The 16,667-nt window shown below is 39.5% G+C and overlaps 1 protein-coding gene and 1 pseudogene across 2 annotated transcripts in view; one reads left to right on the top strand and one right to left on the bottom strand.

Annotated features, from left to right (window-relative positions):
• The window catches only part of PIGU (phosphatidylinositol glycan anchor biosynthesis class U), an 83,670-nt gene that overhangs the window by 57,911 nt on the left and 9,092 nt on the right, over positions 1–16,667 (bottom strand). For both annotated transcript variants that reach the window (XM_049649953.1, XM_049649952.1), the window contains exons 2-4: positions 14,682–14,746; positions 2,738–2,797; positions 1,834–1,896 (exon numbers count right to left, since the gene is read on the bottom strand). In XM_049649953.1, the coding sequence (XP_049505910.1) occupies positions 1,834–1,896; positions 2,738–2,797; positions 14,682–14,746 (188 nt within the window). The remainder of the gene's footprint in view (positions 1–1,833; positions 1,897–2,737; positions 2,798–14,681; positions 14,747–16,667) is intronic.
• On the top strand, positions 8,478–9,440 carry LOC125936092 (ATP synthase subunit d, mitochondrial-like; annotated as a pseudogene).

Below are 16,667 nucleotides of genomic sequence, written 5' to 3'. Positions count from 1 at the left end.
GTGTGTGTGTGGTAAGAGCATTTAAGATATACTCCTTTAGCAACTTTCAAGTATATAATACTGTTAACTATAGTCACCATGCTATACATTAGATCTCCAGAACTTACTCATCTTACAACCAAAGTTTGTACCCTTTGACCAATACCCTCCCATTTCCCCTATCTCCAAACCCACCCCCTGTCAACCACCAATCTACTCTGTTTCTAGGAGTTTGACTTTTTATTTATTTGTTTAAAGTAAGCTCTATGCCCAATGTGGAGCTTGAACTCACGACTTTGAGATCAAGAGTCACATGTTCTACTGCCCAAGCCAATCAGGCTTCCCAGTTTTACTTTTTTAGATTCCACATATAAATAAGGTCATACAAGATTTGTCTTTGTCGACTTATTTTAGTTAGCATAATGCCCTCAGGTTTGTTTATGTCCCAAATGCTCCACTGGTTTAAGATGTACACTCTCTGGTCTTATAGGGCTATTAAGCCTATAAACGGACCCCGATTTAAGAACTCACAATTCAGATATTTTGTACATCTCTTTGAGGTCCATAATTGTAGAATTCACTAGCTTTGTTACTAATGACCAGTGCCACAGAAAGGCAGACTGCTACTTCTGGTTCTATTACTTGGTAACAGACGTGAAAATAAACCACAGACAACACCAGGAGGATGCAGCCTTCTCTCTCCCCAGTTAATCTCAGTGGCTCCCAGCCAGTCAAGGAGGACTGCAGCTAATTTTTAAAATAACTACATGGATAGTACACATGGTTAATCTGTTAACTCTCTCAGAACCCAGGAAAATGAAAATGGTCACGATATACCACTCCCTTTGGCTATTACATACGGATTAAGACTAAAGTTTACATCAATACTTCATCAATACTTTCTACAGGCGGGGTGCTGGGTGGCTCAGTAGGTTAAGTGTCTGGCTTCAGCCCAGGTCACGATCTCACAGTTCATGAGTTCAAGCCTCCACATCGGGCTCTCTGAGGCTGTCAGCACAGAGCCCACTTCGGATCCTCTCTACCTCTCTCTGTCTTTCCCTCCCCCTTCCCTGTTCACGTGCTTTCTCTCTTTCTCTCTCAAAAATAATTTTAAAAAAGGGGGCACCTGGGTGGCTCAGTCAGTTAAATGTCTGACTCTTGATTTCAGCTCAGGTTATGATCTCATAGTTTGTAGATTCGAGCCCCATGTCGGGCTCCACACCGGCAGCATGGAGCCTGCTTGGAATTCTCTCTCTCTCTCTCTCTCTCTCTCTCTCTCTCTCTCTCTCTCCTTCTCTCTCTGCCACTCCCCTGTTTGCTCACTATCTCTCAAAATAAATAAATAAACTTAAAAAAAAAAAAGAAAAGATTACACCTGATTAAAAAAAAAAAAAAAAAAAACAACTTTCTACAGGCATTTACTACATGCCAAATTTTCCAAAGAAGATTGTTCTCTGTAGGGAAACAGAAACTACACTGGGAATCCAATTTTACCTCAGATAGGCATAACACAGTGAGTTAAAAGCTATACTCATGAAAGGAAGATTATTAAGGGTCCTCATTACTATAACTGTAGTTCAACTCTGCTCCAGAAAGTCTAAAGTTGCACAGGTGAATGGATATTAAGCTACAGAGATTAAACTGACCTTTCTGTATCTATTAGTGAAGCTGTCTTGTTGGTTTAGGTTTGGCCATTGCAGAGCTGGCTTAACAGGCCAGAAGCTTCATTCCTATTTCTTAGTATTTTTCAACAGTTGGATCCTTACGTACACGACCTTTGATTTTTTGTAATAACAGAGACCAGAAGGCTACCAAAAAATTCCACCAGTTTTGTTTCACCCACTGACTACTTACCACAACTTTATTGAAGTCTTGGATTGCAAAATACAGGGCAATGGCAGTGAGTGCATCAGTTACCTGTCAAAAGAAAGAGAAACAATAGTATAAGAGTGAGGAAATGCTGCCAGGGCCTAGAGATTTTGGATGGTGGTGGTCTATTTGGTAATGAATTCGTCCAGTCAGGCAGAACCTCAACCCTCACTTTGACTACCCAAAGATAAAGCCTTTCAGGGAGATTTGACTGGACAACCTTGAGGATAAGGATGCATCAAGGCTTATGTTAGCCTTGTGTACCACATCTGTTCTTTAATTGCAAGTTACTCAAGTTTTCTATAAAGTAGGAATAATACCCAATACTTTGCAGGCCTGATGTACGTCAAGTGCCCAGCACTAAATAAGTCCTCAATAAACAAGAGCCATTATAATTATTAAGGAAGACCTCAGTGGATCTCCTACTTGACCCAGATTTTCAACTCTACATTAGGCAAGTGTTTCAAATTACTATCTCTCCAAACAGCCCTGTCATCTCAACTTTGAAGGTTATTGCTCCTAAGAGTCTCATCAGGCCTATGTCCACTGCACGGAATCTTTTGGCAGAATGCTTAGGAACTTCAGGATGCCCTCTACACTGGCACCACAATTAAAGTCAATCATAGAATTTTGGCACTAGAAAGTTTGAGACTACATAGTCCAGAAACCAAATTTTAAAAGTATAAGGAATTAGAACTGGTCAGATGTCAGAGACTACTCCCCATACTTCCATAATATATCACAGTTCCTTGAATTCAATTAAGGATAGGTTTTTGCTTTCACACTCTGAGCAACTCCTAAGTTCCTAAAAGATAATTTTTCTTAAAAACAACAAGATAAAAGACTATAAAGATATATACATGTTGATTTCATGTGGAAGGTTACTTACCATAAATACCAATTCAGCATAGTCAATCAGGAAATGAAAGAGGTATATTATTAATGGAGTCTGTAGGAGAAAAACAAACAAATTAACTTAAATCTTACTATTATCAGTTTCAAGAGTAGTAAAGGTATGAGGTAAACTTTAATTCTAAGGCATACAGAATAGCCAAGGGGAACTCTACAGTGGACCAAGATTGCTGAACTCATAAAATAAATTGGGAAATGTTTTCCCTTCTTCTGTCTTCTGAGATGTTTTAATTTTTTTTTTTTCAATGTTTATTTATTTTTGGGACAGAGAGAGACAGAGCATGAACGGGGGAGGGACAGAGAGAGAGGGAGACACAGAATCGGAAACAGGCTCCAGGCTCTGAGCCATCAGCCCAGAGCCTGACGCGGGGCTCGAACTCACGGACCGTGAGATCGTGACCTGGCTGAAGTCGGACGCTTAACCGACTGCGCCACCCAGGCGCCCCTCTGAGATGTTTTATATCTCATTGATCTCTCTTTTTTTTTTCTGTTTTCTATCCTTTTCTCTCCAAGCTTTAGTCTAGATATTTTCTACAGATCTATCTTCCAGATCATGAGTCATCTCTCTTTTTTTCTCAAAGATTTATTTTTTTATTTTTTGTTTATTTATTTTTGAGAGAGCAAGAGTAAGCATGCATGCATGGGGGAGGGGCAGAGAGAGAGGGAGACAGAGAATCCCAAGCAGGCCTCGAACTCATGAACAGTGAGATCATGACGTGAGCCGAAATCAAGAGTCGGACACCTAACCACCCAAATGTCCCAAGATTTTATTTATTTTTCAAGTAAACTCTACACCCAATGTGGGGCTGGAACACACAACCCTAAGATCACGAGTCACATGCTTTACTGACTGAGCCAGTCAGGTGCCCCATGAATCTTTAGCTTTGTGTAATTGGCTGTTAACTGTGCCTATTGCATTCTTAATTTGCTATTATGTTTTCCAGTTCTAGAATTTCCATTTGATTCATTATTATATATTCCAGTTCCCTGGAGAAATTCTCTACCTCGTCACTTATTTTTTGTGCATATTAATCACTGACCACAGTTATCTTACAGTCTAAGTTTGACAGCTCCAATATCTGAATCGCCTGTGAATCCGTAGTGTCTATTTATTTTTCTCTTTTATTATGCTTGGTAACTTTTGGTTGAATGATGGATATTATAGATATGAAAAATTTTAGAGGTTCTGGACAAGGCTATTTTCTTCCAGAAGGGATTTCTTTAAATTTCTGGCAAGCAATTAGAATAGAATAGCATCACCTTAATCTAATTAGTTTAGCTAATTAAGCTAGATGTGTGTGTGTGTGTGTGTGTGTGTGTGTGTGTGTGTCTGTGTGAGAGAGTGAGAGAGAGAGACAGAGAGCATGCACAACTGGGAAAAAGGGGCAGAGGGAGGCTCCACTCTCAGCATGGAGCCCTATGCAGGGCTCAATCCCACAACCCTGAAATCACGGCCCAAGCCGAAAACAGGAGTCGGATGCTTAACGGACTGAGCCACCCAGCGCCCCTTTATTTTTTTGTAATATCTATATGTCATTTACCCTTATTCCTTCCTTCAGTGTAGTCCTTCGGAGGACCCAACTGGAAGCGAAGATGTTTACCAGAGCCCTGCCACCTTGGTTGGCCATGCATTTGATTTTGTTATTTCTCCAGCACTGTGAGACTTCCAATAGCTCTACTTAGCTCCTTAGCCTCTTAACAGCCAATTTCTGTTCTCTTTCTCTGCCCTCAGCCTATGCCACTTACAAATTGATAAATACATCAAGGAGAAAGCAGCTCAGACTGTCAGTCTCACATTTTGTATTTTCCTCTCTGGGATCTCAGCCCCTCAATAATCCTGGCTATCTTGATACTTTCCAATACCATCAAAGAGATATTTTTTTCTATTCATCCTCCTTTCCTAGTTTTTCTTTGCAGGAGGGTTGATGTGCTACTATAAGCCAGTTCACCAATCCACCAGAACCAGAAAGATAGTGCATGACTTGGTTTTAGTGAGTTTTTGTTGGTGACTCAGGAGCACCTCTTTCCAACTCCCAATCACTTGCAAAAATATATCCTGTAATATTGCAAAGGTCACTAACAGGCTTTTTAGCTAGTGTAGTAGAAAGAACAAGGCTTTGGGGTCAAACTCAGGTTTAAATCCAGGTTCCACCTGTGTACTTTTCCCTTCCAAGCCTTAGTTTCCTCAGCTATAAAATAAGAATAGCCACCTATTTCAGGGTGCCTGGGTGGCTCAGACGGTTAAGTGTCCAACTTTGGCTCAGGTCATGATCTCGCAGTTTGTGGGTTCGAGGCCCACGTCGGGCTCTGTGCTAACAGCTCAGAGCCTGGAGCCTGCTTTGGATTCTGTGTCTCTTTCTCTCTCAAAAATAAACATAAAAAAAAAGAAGAAGAATAGTGACCTTTCACAGGGTTCTTGGGAGGAGTAACTGGTAATGGGCACAAGTGCTTAGCACAGTGCCTAACATACAGTAAAACCTCAATATGTTAGCTACCTGAGATCAACTTTTTACCTCCTTTTGAAAACAAGGGCATCAACTTTGCCTTCCAAAGTTCTAAAAGAACCAAACGTTTTACAACTGTCTACTAATGGATTCTTTTTTGCATTTATCTTTGTCAGTAAGAAGTAGTAACTTGATATTTATATTACCAATAGCCTGCTTTCAAAGTGCTTTGATGCTTTAGATAGTTTAGAGTGGCACTAAGTAGGTCTCAGAAATGACAGAACAAATAGTTCTCAAAAAGCCTATCAGCAAATGGGCTGGTTTCCATAATGAACTAACATGTCCACAGTAGTTTAACTGTATATCATATTATTATAGAGAAGTATACACTGAATATAATTTGTCTTCATGCTACATTTCCATGTGAGTGACCATTCCCAGTCAGGGTAGGGTAAATTTTGAATGAACTCACAATTTTATGATCATTACTTGGCTAAACACAAAATAGAAACATTTGTTGAAGGTAGTCATAAAATCTAATGTGGTTGCCACAATTCTCTTTTTCTCTCCTGTGCAGATTTTTCTTCTCCCCTTTAACATATTCTTACTTTTCCCTAAGAACTAGATGGTAAAATCAGCTGAAGATTAAAAAAAAAAAAAAAGGCAAAGGAATGATGAACTTTCTCTTCCAAAGTACTCTTTTCACTTGGCTTGATATAATTTTTTTCTTTTTCTTTTATTTCGGAGAGAGAGAGAGAGCACAAGTGGGGGAGAGGGGCAGAGGGGCAGATTGAGAGAGAGAGAGAGAGAGAGAGAGAGAGAGAGAGAGAGAATCTTAAACAGGCTCCACACTCAGCACAGAGCCCAATGCAGGCTCAACCCCATGACCCTGGGATCATGACCTGAGCCAAAATCAAGTTGGATGCTCAACTGACTAAGCTACCCAGGCACCCTTAATTTTTTTTTTTTATGTTTATTTATTTTTGAGACAGAGAGAGACAGAGTGTGAACAGGGTAGGGGCAGAGAGAGAGGGAGACACAGAATCCGAAACAGGCTCCAGGCTCTGAGCTGTCAGCACAGAGCCTGACGCGGGGCTCAAACTCACAGACCGTGAGATCATGACCTGAGCCGAAGTCAGCCGCTTAACCGACTGAGCCACCCAGGCGCCCCCAGGCACCCTCAATTTTATTTCTTTATGCTTTATTATTTAAAGAAACTATATTGAAACACAGGTAGCTCTTGATTTAAGAACATTGAGCTTATAAGCAAATTAACCCATATTCAGGAAAGAGGAGCAAGGGACTCCGAGTTTGAGGTCATCCCCACTACGTTTGGGGGAAGCAACTGTTCACTCCCCAAGAGGTTATCTTACACAAGTATAGAGAGTTAACATGGCTTCTTATAGCAGGAAATTACTATCTCATACCATTATCCCCTTTTACTTATATGCGTGCGCGCGCGCGCGCACACACACACACACACACACACACACACACACACCCCAGTAAGGAGTAAGAATATGTTCTAGACTCCCTCACTATAGCTAAGAACGCATTTTCCCAGAGAAACATTTTAAATAATGGTTAAATGGCTAGATACAGCTCTTCCATTCATTCATTTGACATATTCTTTCTGACAGGACTATTTCACATCTTCCCCTGTCCTCAACCTCCAACTTCCCTCCCCACTCCTCACTGTCATCTGACAACTTCATTTCTTATTTCACTGAGAAAAGAAACAATTAAATGAGAACCACCTTATTTTCCCACTAACCACTGACCAACATCCTTTATCTATACCTATATTCTCTCTTATTAACAAAAGATGAACTTCCTTTCTTCTTACCTAAAGTCAAATTCTCCCCTTATGAACTGCATCCCATTCCTTCCTGCCTCCTCAAAGACAATGCTCATTCAATTATTCTCTTCCCTACATCACCAACTTCTCTATCCACAGGATTATTCCCATCAGCAACCATATACACAGATTCTCAATTTTTTTTTTGCTATTTTATTACTTTATTTTAGTAAGTTTTGAGAGTTTTTACATGTTTTTTTAAAACAGATTCTACACCCAATGTGGGGCTTGAACTCCCAACCCTGAGATTAAGAGTCACATGCTCTACTGACTGAGCCACATGTTTCTTTTTTTTTTTTTTTCACTGAAGTATAGTTGACACACAGTGCTACATTAGTTTCAGGTGTACAACATGGTGATTCAACAAGTTTATATATTATGTTATGCACCCCACAAGTGTGGCTATCATCTGTCACCATACAATGCTATTATGATACCTCTGACTACATGCCCTATGCTGTCCCTTTTATTCCATAATTGAAAGCCTGTATCACTCCTCTTCACCCATTTTGCCCATCTCCCCCACCCCACTCCACTCCACTCTGGCAACCATCAGTTTGTTCTGTATATTTATGGGTCTGTTTCTGCTTTTTGTTAGTTTATTCATTTGTTTGGGTTTTTTAGACTCCACATGTAAGTGAAATCATATGGTATTTGTCTTTGTCTGACTTATTTCACTTAGCACAATACCCTCTAGGTCCAACCGTGTTGCTGCAAATGCCAAGATCCCATTCTTTTTTATGGCTAAATAATATTCCAGTGTGTGTGTGTGTGTGTGTGTGTGTGTGCGCACGCGCGCACATGCATGCACGCGTGCTTCCACATCTTGGCCATTGTAAACAGTGCCACAATAAATATAGGGCAGATTCTTTAAAACTTCATGAGGTATCTGCCTTCAGCGGATATCTGCCATACCATTTGTCTGCCCTCCTTTAGAGCAAATTCCTTAACAAGATTGTCTATTGTCTATCTTCTCAAGAGAAAGTCCAAGATGTAAGCCACAGTGTCTTTTATAACCTAATTTAGGAAGTGACATACCATTATTTCTGCATATTTTTTTTTTCAGTCATACAAGCCAACTCTGGTATGATGTGGGAGAGGACCACAAGTGTGAATACCAGAGGTAGAAATCTTTGGGGGTCATCATGGAGGCTGGCTATCACACAAGGTGATTACATCAAGTTCCATGTTTGTTTTTTCAGTTGTTAGTTTCTTTCGTAATATGAAATTTATTGTCAAATTGGTTTCCAAGTCCCATGTTTTCAAATATCATCTGTAGGCTGACAGATCCCAATTTTAAACCTCCAGTCAGAACCTCTCTTCTTGAGTTTCACATTTGTATAGCCTGTTGCCTTACCATTGTCATTTGGATGTCTTCAAACTTAATATGGTGAAATCTGAACTCTTACTTCTTACCCTCCTAAAAATGCTCCTCCCTCAGTATGCCTCATCTCATTAAATAACCTCAGTTATTCAGTTGCTCAGGACAAAAAACCTGCTATTCTTGAATCATATCCTTGAATCTTCTCTTGCCTTCGTATCTCATATCAAATCTATTAACAAGTCTACTTCTAAAAGTATAACCAGAATTTAATTACTTTTTTAAAGAATCTAATCACTTTTTACCATCTTCATTGTTACTACACTAGTCCCAAGCCACCATCATCCTGCTTAGACTACTGCATAGGCATCCTTCCTAATCATTTTCCTGCTTCACCTCTTATCCCTAGAGTCAATTCCCCTTACAGTATCTACAGCAATATTTATCAAATGTAAAATAAATATGATCACTCCTCTCCTGGCTTAAAAGTCTCCATGTCTTCCCAGCATAGTAAAAACAAAATCTAGTTGCTACCATGGGCCACCAAGATTAGTGAAGGATCTCAAGATGGCTGGGCAAAAACTTTCTCTAATAGGCATTTACTGAGTAGCCCTTGGAAAGATCATACCCTGAGACCAAAAGACCACTGTTAATTCCCTAAAGTCTTGGAAGGAGACCCTTATAACCACACTGGCTACTCTACCTAAGAATCCACCTGCTATCAACTGGGCTTATACAAGGCCAATGTGGTAAAGGCTGACTTGGCAAATGACTTTGAGAAGTTTAATGCCCTGAAGGCTCGTGTGCCAGGATGCTAAGAAAAAAGATGTGAAAAGTTGTGCTGAGTTTTTACCTCTCTCCAAGGCCAGGATTGAGGAATACGAGAGAGCTAGAGAAGATGAAGAACATAATTCCATTTGAGCAAATGACCACTGAGGACTTGAATGAATTCTTCCTAGAAACCACATTAGATAAGAAGTATCTCAATTTATAAGAATTTATAAATTTGAGTCTAGGAGGAAGCTCTGGTCTTCATATTATAAATTTTGGACATTAAAAATAATTACACTAAAAAAATAATAACACTAAAGATAGATAGGTAGGTAGAGAGAGAGAGCGAGAGGGAGAGAGAGAGAAGAACCAAACTCCTAACCATGTGTATAAAAAGTGCTACATAATCTGATTCCTAACTTTGCATAATTTGTCTCTATTATTCTCCTCTTTGTTCATTCTGCCTTAACACTTGCCTTCTTTATCCACTCACAAATGCCAAGTGCATTCCCAAATCAGGGCCATCATAGATGCTATGATATGCTGGCTTCATTTAGATCTCTTACTCAAATTTCACTTCTTCAGAGTGCCTTCCCTGAACACACTATCTAAAATAGTGACACATACATGACTTTCACTCTCTTTTTTTTAACATTTATTTTTGAGAGACAGAGAGAGACTGAGTGTGAACAGGGGAGGGGCAGAGAGAGAGAGGGAGACACAAAATCCGAAGTAGGCTCCAGGTTCTGAGCTGTCAACCCACGAACCACAAGATGATGACCTAAGCCCAAGTCAGACACTTGACTGACTTAGCCACCCAGGCGCCCCAACTGTCACTCTTTTTTTTATTATTGAGTTTATTTTGAAAGAGTGAGTGAGTGCAGGAGAGGGGCAGAGAGAGAGGGAGAGAGAGAATCCCAAACAGTTTCTATTGTGTCAGCATGGAGCCTGATGTGGAGCTTGATCTCACGAACCATGACATCATGAACTGAGCTGAAACCAAGAGTCAGACACTTAACCAACTGAGCCACCCAGGCAGCCCTGACTGTCACTCTTTATCCCTGTACCCAGTTTTATTTTTCTACATGTACTTACTTACCATTTAACTGAAATCTCACTTTTTTTTTTAACTTTAGTTTTATGGAAATATAATTAGTATAAAATAAACTATATATATTTAAAGTATACTTTTTTAATGTTTATTTATGTTTTGAGAGACAGAGAATGTGAGCAGGGGAGGAGCAGAGAGAGAGTGAGACAGAGGACATGAAGTGGGCTCTGTGCTGACAGCGCAGAGCCCAACATGGGGCTCAAACTCACAAACCATGAGATCATGACCTGAGCTGAAGTCAGACGTTTAACCAACTGAGCCACCCAGGAGCCCCTAAAGTATACAATTTGATAAGTTTTGGCCTATGTATACACCCATGAAACCATTACCACAACCAAGATATTGAATATATCCCAATTCCCAAAAGTTTATCAATTTGACTGTTCATCCCAAAGAACCAACTTTGTTTCAGTGATTTTCAATATTGTTTTCCTCTTTCATTTGTTTTCACTTAGATCTTATTTCTTTTATTCTGCTTACTTTGAGGTTAATTTATCTTCTTTTCCTAATTTATTTTTTTTTAAGAACAAGGCAATTTTATTTTTTTAATTTTAATGTCATTTTTAAAATTTATATCCAAATTAGTTAGCATATAATGTAACAATGATTTCAGAAGTAGACTCCTTAATGCCCCTTACCCATTTAGCCCATCCCCCCTCCCACACCCCTTCCAGGAACCCTGTTTGTTCTCCATATTTATGAGTCTCTTACGTTTTGTCCCCCTCCCTGTTTTTATATTATTTTTGCTTCCCTTCCCTTGTGTTCATCTGTTCTGTGTCTTAAAGTCATCATATGAGTGAAGTCATATGATATTTGTCTTTCTCTGACTAATTTCACTTAGCATAATACCCTCTAGTTCCATCCACGCAGTTGCAAATGGCAAGATTTCATTCTGTTTGATTGCTGAGTAATACTCCATTGTCTATATATACCACATCTTCTTTATCCATTCATCCATCAATGGACATCTGGGCTCTTTCCATACTTTGGCTACTGTTGATAGTGCTGCTATAAACATGGGGGTGCATGTGCCCCTTCGAAACAGCATACCTATATCCTTTGGATAAATACCTAGTAGTGCAATTGCTGGGTCGTAGGGTAGTTCTATTTTTAGTCTTTTGAGGAACCTCCATACTATTTTCCAGAGTGGCTGCACCAGCTTGCATTCTCACCAACAATGCGAAAGAGATCCTCTTTCTCCGCATCCTCACCAACATCTGTTGTTGCCTGAGTTGTTAATGTTAGCCATTCTAACAGGTGTGAGGTGGTATCTCATGGTGGTTTTGATTTGTATTTCCCTGATGATGAGTGATGTTGAGCATTTTTCCATGTGTCGGTTGGCCATTTGGATGTCTTCTTTGGAGAAGTGTCTATTCACGTCTTTTGCCCATTTCTTCACTGGATTATTTGGTTTTTGGGTGTTGAATTTGATAAGCTCTTTCTAGATTTTGGATACTAACCTTTTATCTGATATGTCATTTGCAAATATCTTCTCCCATTCTGTCAGTTGCCTTTTAGTTTTGCTGATTGTTTCCTGAGCTGTGCAGAAGCTTTTTATTTTGATGAGGTCCCAGTAGTTCATTTTTGCTTTTGTGTCCCTTGACTCGAGACATGTTGAGGAAGAAGTTGCTGTGGCCAAGGTCAAAGAGGTTGTTGCCTGCTTTCTCCTCAAGGATTTTGATGGTTTCTTGTCTTACATTTAGGTCTTTCATCCATTTTGAGTTTATTTTTGTGTATGGTGTAAGAAAGGTTCATGTCTTTATTCCATTGGATATTCTTTCCTGCTTTGTCAGAGATTAGTTGGCCATACGTTTGTGGGTCCATTTCTGGGTTCTCTATTCTGTTCCATTGATCTGTCTGTTTTTGTGCCCATCTTTTCCTAGTTTCTTAAGGTAGAAACAGAGGTCATCAGTTTGAGACCTTTCTTCTTTTCCAATATAGGCATTTAGCACTATATATTTCCCCCGAGTACTGCTTACTGACATCCCACATATTTCAATAGGTTGTGCTTTCATTTTCATTCAGTTCTAATACTTTCTAATTTCCCTTCTGATTTCTTCTTTGATCCATGGGTTATTGAGGAGAATACTTAGTTTCCAAATATTTGGGGACTTTCCAGACATCTTTCTGGTATTAGTTTTTTATTTAATTCTATTGTGGTCAAAGAATATACTTTCTATGACTTCATTCCTTTTAAATTCATTAAGCCTTGTTTTATGACCCAGAATATGGTCTATCTTGCAGATGTTCCATGTACACTTGAAAAGATTATGTGTTTTGCTGTTGTTGGACAGAATGTTCTATAAATGTCAATGAGGTCAAGTTGGTTGACATGCTATTCAAGGCTTCTACAGCCTTGTTGATTTTGTCTGCTTGTCCTATGAATCCCTGAGAGAAGGATATTGAAACCTCTGACTATAATTGTGGATTTGTCTATTTCTCCTTGCAGTTCTGTCAGTTTCCATGTATTTTGAAACTCTGTTATTAGGTGCATACACATTAGGATTGTTATGTTCTCTTGAGAATTGGCCCCCTTATCATTATGCAATAAACTTCTTTACTTCTGGTAATATTCTTTGCTCTGAAATCTGTTTTCTTTTTACTAACTTTTTTTTTTTTTTTCTTTGTGCTCTCAGAAATAAGTACCATGAGGCCAAGGACCGTGTCTTGTTTCGTATCCCTAACACCTACCAGGGTAGCTGGCATTTGGTATGTACTTAACAAATCTTTATTAAAAGACAGAAGGAAGGGAGGGATTGGAATACATCTGTACATACAGGACTAGGTACTAGGAATACTTAATGAAAAGGTGCCAGTACCTGTTCTGAGGAACATATATCATACTAGGTAAAACAAGTACAGAGGCAATTTCAAGAGTATGACATGAGCCATTAAAAGTATAAGCACAATGGGGCGCCTGGGTGGCGCAGTCGGTTAAGCGTCCGACTTCAGCCAGGTCACGATCTCGCGGTCTGTGAGTTCGAGCCCCGCGTCAGGCTCTGGGCTGCTGGCTCGGAGCCTGGAGCCTGTTTCCGATTCTGTGTCTCCCTCTCTCTCTGCCCCTCCCCCGTTCATGCTCTTTCTCTGTCCCAAAAATAAACAAAAAACGTTGAAAAAAAAAAAATTATAAAAAAAAAAAAAAAAGTATAAGCACAAGATGCTTTGGAAGATGTTCAGGAAGAACGGTTTCTAGAAGGAGGTAAACTCTAAGCTAATACCTAAATAGTAAAGCTAATCACAAAAAGAGGGAAGAATAGCCTTCCATAAGGAGACAAGAGCATGAGCAAAGAAACACAGGTAAGAGAGAATACAGTGCTGGAGCATTATGAATGTATGTGAGAACTCTCTCAGGGAGTTCCTATTCTGTCTAGAAAACATACTGCCCAAGGCCTCCTCCACACTGGGCCCTTGTGGCTAGTGGGCTATGCTTTTATATGCCCACACATATCTGTTCCCAATAACTGAATTGTGTGCTTATTAAGAGTCTTAAATTGTCCCTGTTTCTGCTAGCTGCTCTTATTATTGTGGCTCAGTTAGACAGTAATACAAGCTAACTAATATGAATGCAAAAGCCTGTTGTTATTTCCATGAGAACCAAGCTGAATGCTTTCAAAATACTAGACAGAAAAAACAAACAAACAAACAAACAAATTTGTTCTCAAAGTATGTATGAGGGAGACAACTGTAAAACTGAGGGGTTAAAATTTCAAATTAGAAGACTTGTACTTGAAAACGATGTAACCAATAATAATGGGGAGGTGAGAGTGGAAAGAAATGTGGTTAATGTGGTAAGCAGGGCCCACAGGGCTTTGTATATACTCCCTAAGGTGTTTGGATTTTATCCTGAGTTCAGTGGTGAGCTGACAAAATCAGATTCACATTTCAGAAAGATGACTCTGACTGCAGAATTAAAAGTAAAGGAGCAAGACCGAATGGAGCAAGACTCGTCAGGAAGCTGTTGCAGGAGCCCACGCAAGGATGATGGTGACCTAACAATGACTTTAGCATTCTTAAGAACTAATTTTATGGGTTAAACAGGCTTTTGTGACTTTCTAAGAAACCAGCATTGCTAACACAGTTTTCATGGAAAAGCATGTTTCAAAGAACCAATTACAGGCCAATTAGCATACAACTTATTTGTGCACTGGGAACCGTTTACGATTTATTTGCCAATAGAAATGGTAACTTCTACAGAAGTCTCATCTGCTTCCGCAAATCACAATCTTGATCTGGATCATTTCCACTGCAATTGTGAAACCTCCTTCTTATGCAGAGGACATCTAAAAAAGGTCTGTTTCTAAATATGATTTTCAAAAATAGATTTTTTCAAATGTTTGTACAAAATGGAGGTTAGCCTTTGGTATTTGTGACTATAAACTACTCTTAATACCCAGAAAAGAAAACAAGAACACTTACTTCATGAAATACTGCTCCAGAATACGGAGACACTCCCAAGTCCAACAGTGAAAGGCCTTCAACCACTGAAAAGTAAGACATCCAAGTTCACTTCACTTCATCCAAGTTCAGAGACATATGCAGATGGCCAGAGACCAATGTATTAGATACTCCCAGGAACAAGAAGGGCCTCACAGTTTGTCCAACCCCCTTTACCTCAATCCCAGCAAGTGGCTTTAAATCTTGATTTGAACATTTCAGATGACATGAAACTTTTTTCCATACAGAGCATCTATTTTCACTGTGGGGCAGCTCTCAGGAGAAAATTTTGTTAAACTATGAGCTTTCTTTGATCTCACTGTAATTTCCACCCACTCTAAAAAGTGTTTCCTTTATGTATATTTTGCCACATTCCCCAAAATAATAAGACAACATATTAGAAGTTGAGAAATGTTGTCCCTAGTGTGGGGAAATGGGCACTTTCATATGTTGCTTGAGTGACATTTGTATTAAATTTTCTACAGGGAAATATGTACTTTTTAAGTACTTTTGACACTGAAATGATTGTTCTTAGGGCAATTTATCTAAGGGAAATAACTGTATGTTCATTATGGTGCTCAGAGCATTAAAAAAATAAAAATAATTCCTTGGGACGCCTGGGTAGCTCAGTCAGTTAAGCAGACAACTTTGCCTCAGGTCATGACCAGCCCCACATTCAGCTCCGTGCTAACAGTGGAGAGCCTGCTTGGGATCCTCTCTGTTCTCTCTCTCTCTCTCTCTCTCTCTCAATCTCTCTCTGCCCCTCCCCCACTTGTGCATTAGCTCTCTTTCTCAAAATAAAAAAACTTAAAAAAATAATCCCAGGGGTGCCTGGGTGGCTCAACTGGTTAAGCATCTGACTTTGGCTCAGGTCATGATCTTGCTGTTAGTGAGTTCGAGCCCAGCCCACCTCGGGCCCTGTGCTGACAGCTCAGAGCCTGGAGCCTGCTTCGGATTCTGTGTCTCCCTCTCTCTCTGCCCCTCTCCACTCTCACTCTGTCTCTCTCTCAAAAATAAGTAAATAATAAAATAATAATCATCATCTCAATGTCCAATAGAGATTTATCTAAATAAATTATGATATGTATATATGTGGATGTGTGGATAGATACATAGAAACATTTCATAGTTAAAAATCATACTATGATATAAATGAATATAAATAAGTGGATGAGCAAAGAAAGCTCTTCCTTACAGAGAACTATAAGTATCAAATGTAGAAGGAAAGATGGAAATAGAAAATCACCATTTGGGAGCCCTCACAGTAATAATTGTGAAAGGCAAGATCATCAAGGGATACTAAAATCAGGGAGAAAAAATATGATGAGAAGCCATATTTGCAAGGGGGGAAATAATTTTATATGGACAAACTTGGCACTCACTACCTTAATTGTGTGACCAAAGTTAACATCACCAGTAATAACGTTGGGACAGTTCACACTATCAACATCAAGTACCTCCTGAAATGATTCACTGAGATGGGGATAAACACTTCTGTAGTCCGTATGCCAAAAATGTGGTACCCTTGCCAAAAATGTGGTACCCTGGCCAAAAAAGCATAATTTCAATCTAATCATGAGAAAACATCAGGAAAACCCAAATTGAGAGACAAAATAGCCGGCCAGTGCACTTCAAAAATGTTAAGACTGAGGGGTGCCCTGGGGGCACAGTCAGCTAAGCATCTGACTCTTGATTTCCGCTCAGGTCATGATCTCATGGTTCATGAGATTTGAGCCCCATGTCAGGATCTGCACTGACAGCTCAGAGCCTGCTTGGGATTCTCTGTCTCCCTCTCTCTCTCAAAATAAATAAACTTAAAAAAAATTAAGACTGAGGAAGTGTCCCAGATTGGAAGAGACTAAGGATACATAATAACTGAATGCAGTGTGGGATTGTGGACTGAATCTTGGACCATAAAAATGACATTACTGGTATAATTGATAAAATTCTAATAACAGATTAGTTATT

Source organism: Panthera uncia (genome assembly GCF_023721935.1).
Source record: "Panthera uncia isolate 11264 chromosome A3 unlocalized genomic scaffold, Puncia_PCG_1.0 HiC_scaffold_11, whole genome shotgun sequence".
In the NCBI taxonomy this organism is placed as follows: domain Eukaryota; kingdom Metazoa; phylum Chordata; class Mammalia; order Carnivora; family Felidae; genus Panthera; species Panthera uncia.
The sequence above is the reverse complement of the archived record's forward strand: the minus strand, read 5'-3'. Positions and strand labels throughout refer to the sequence as shown.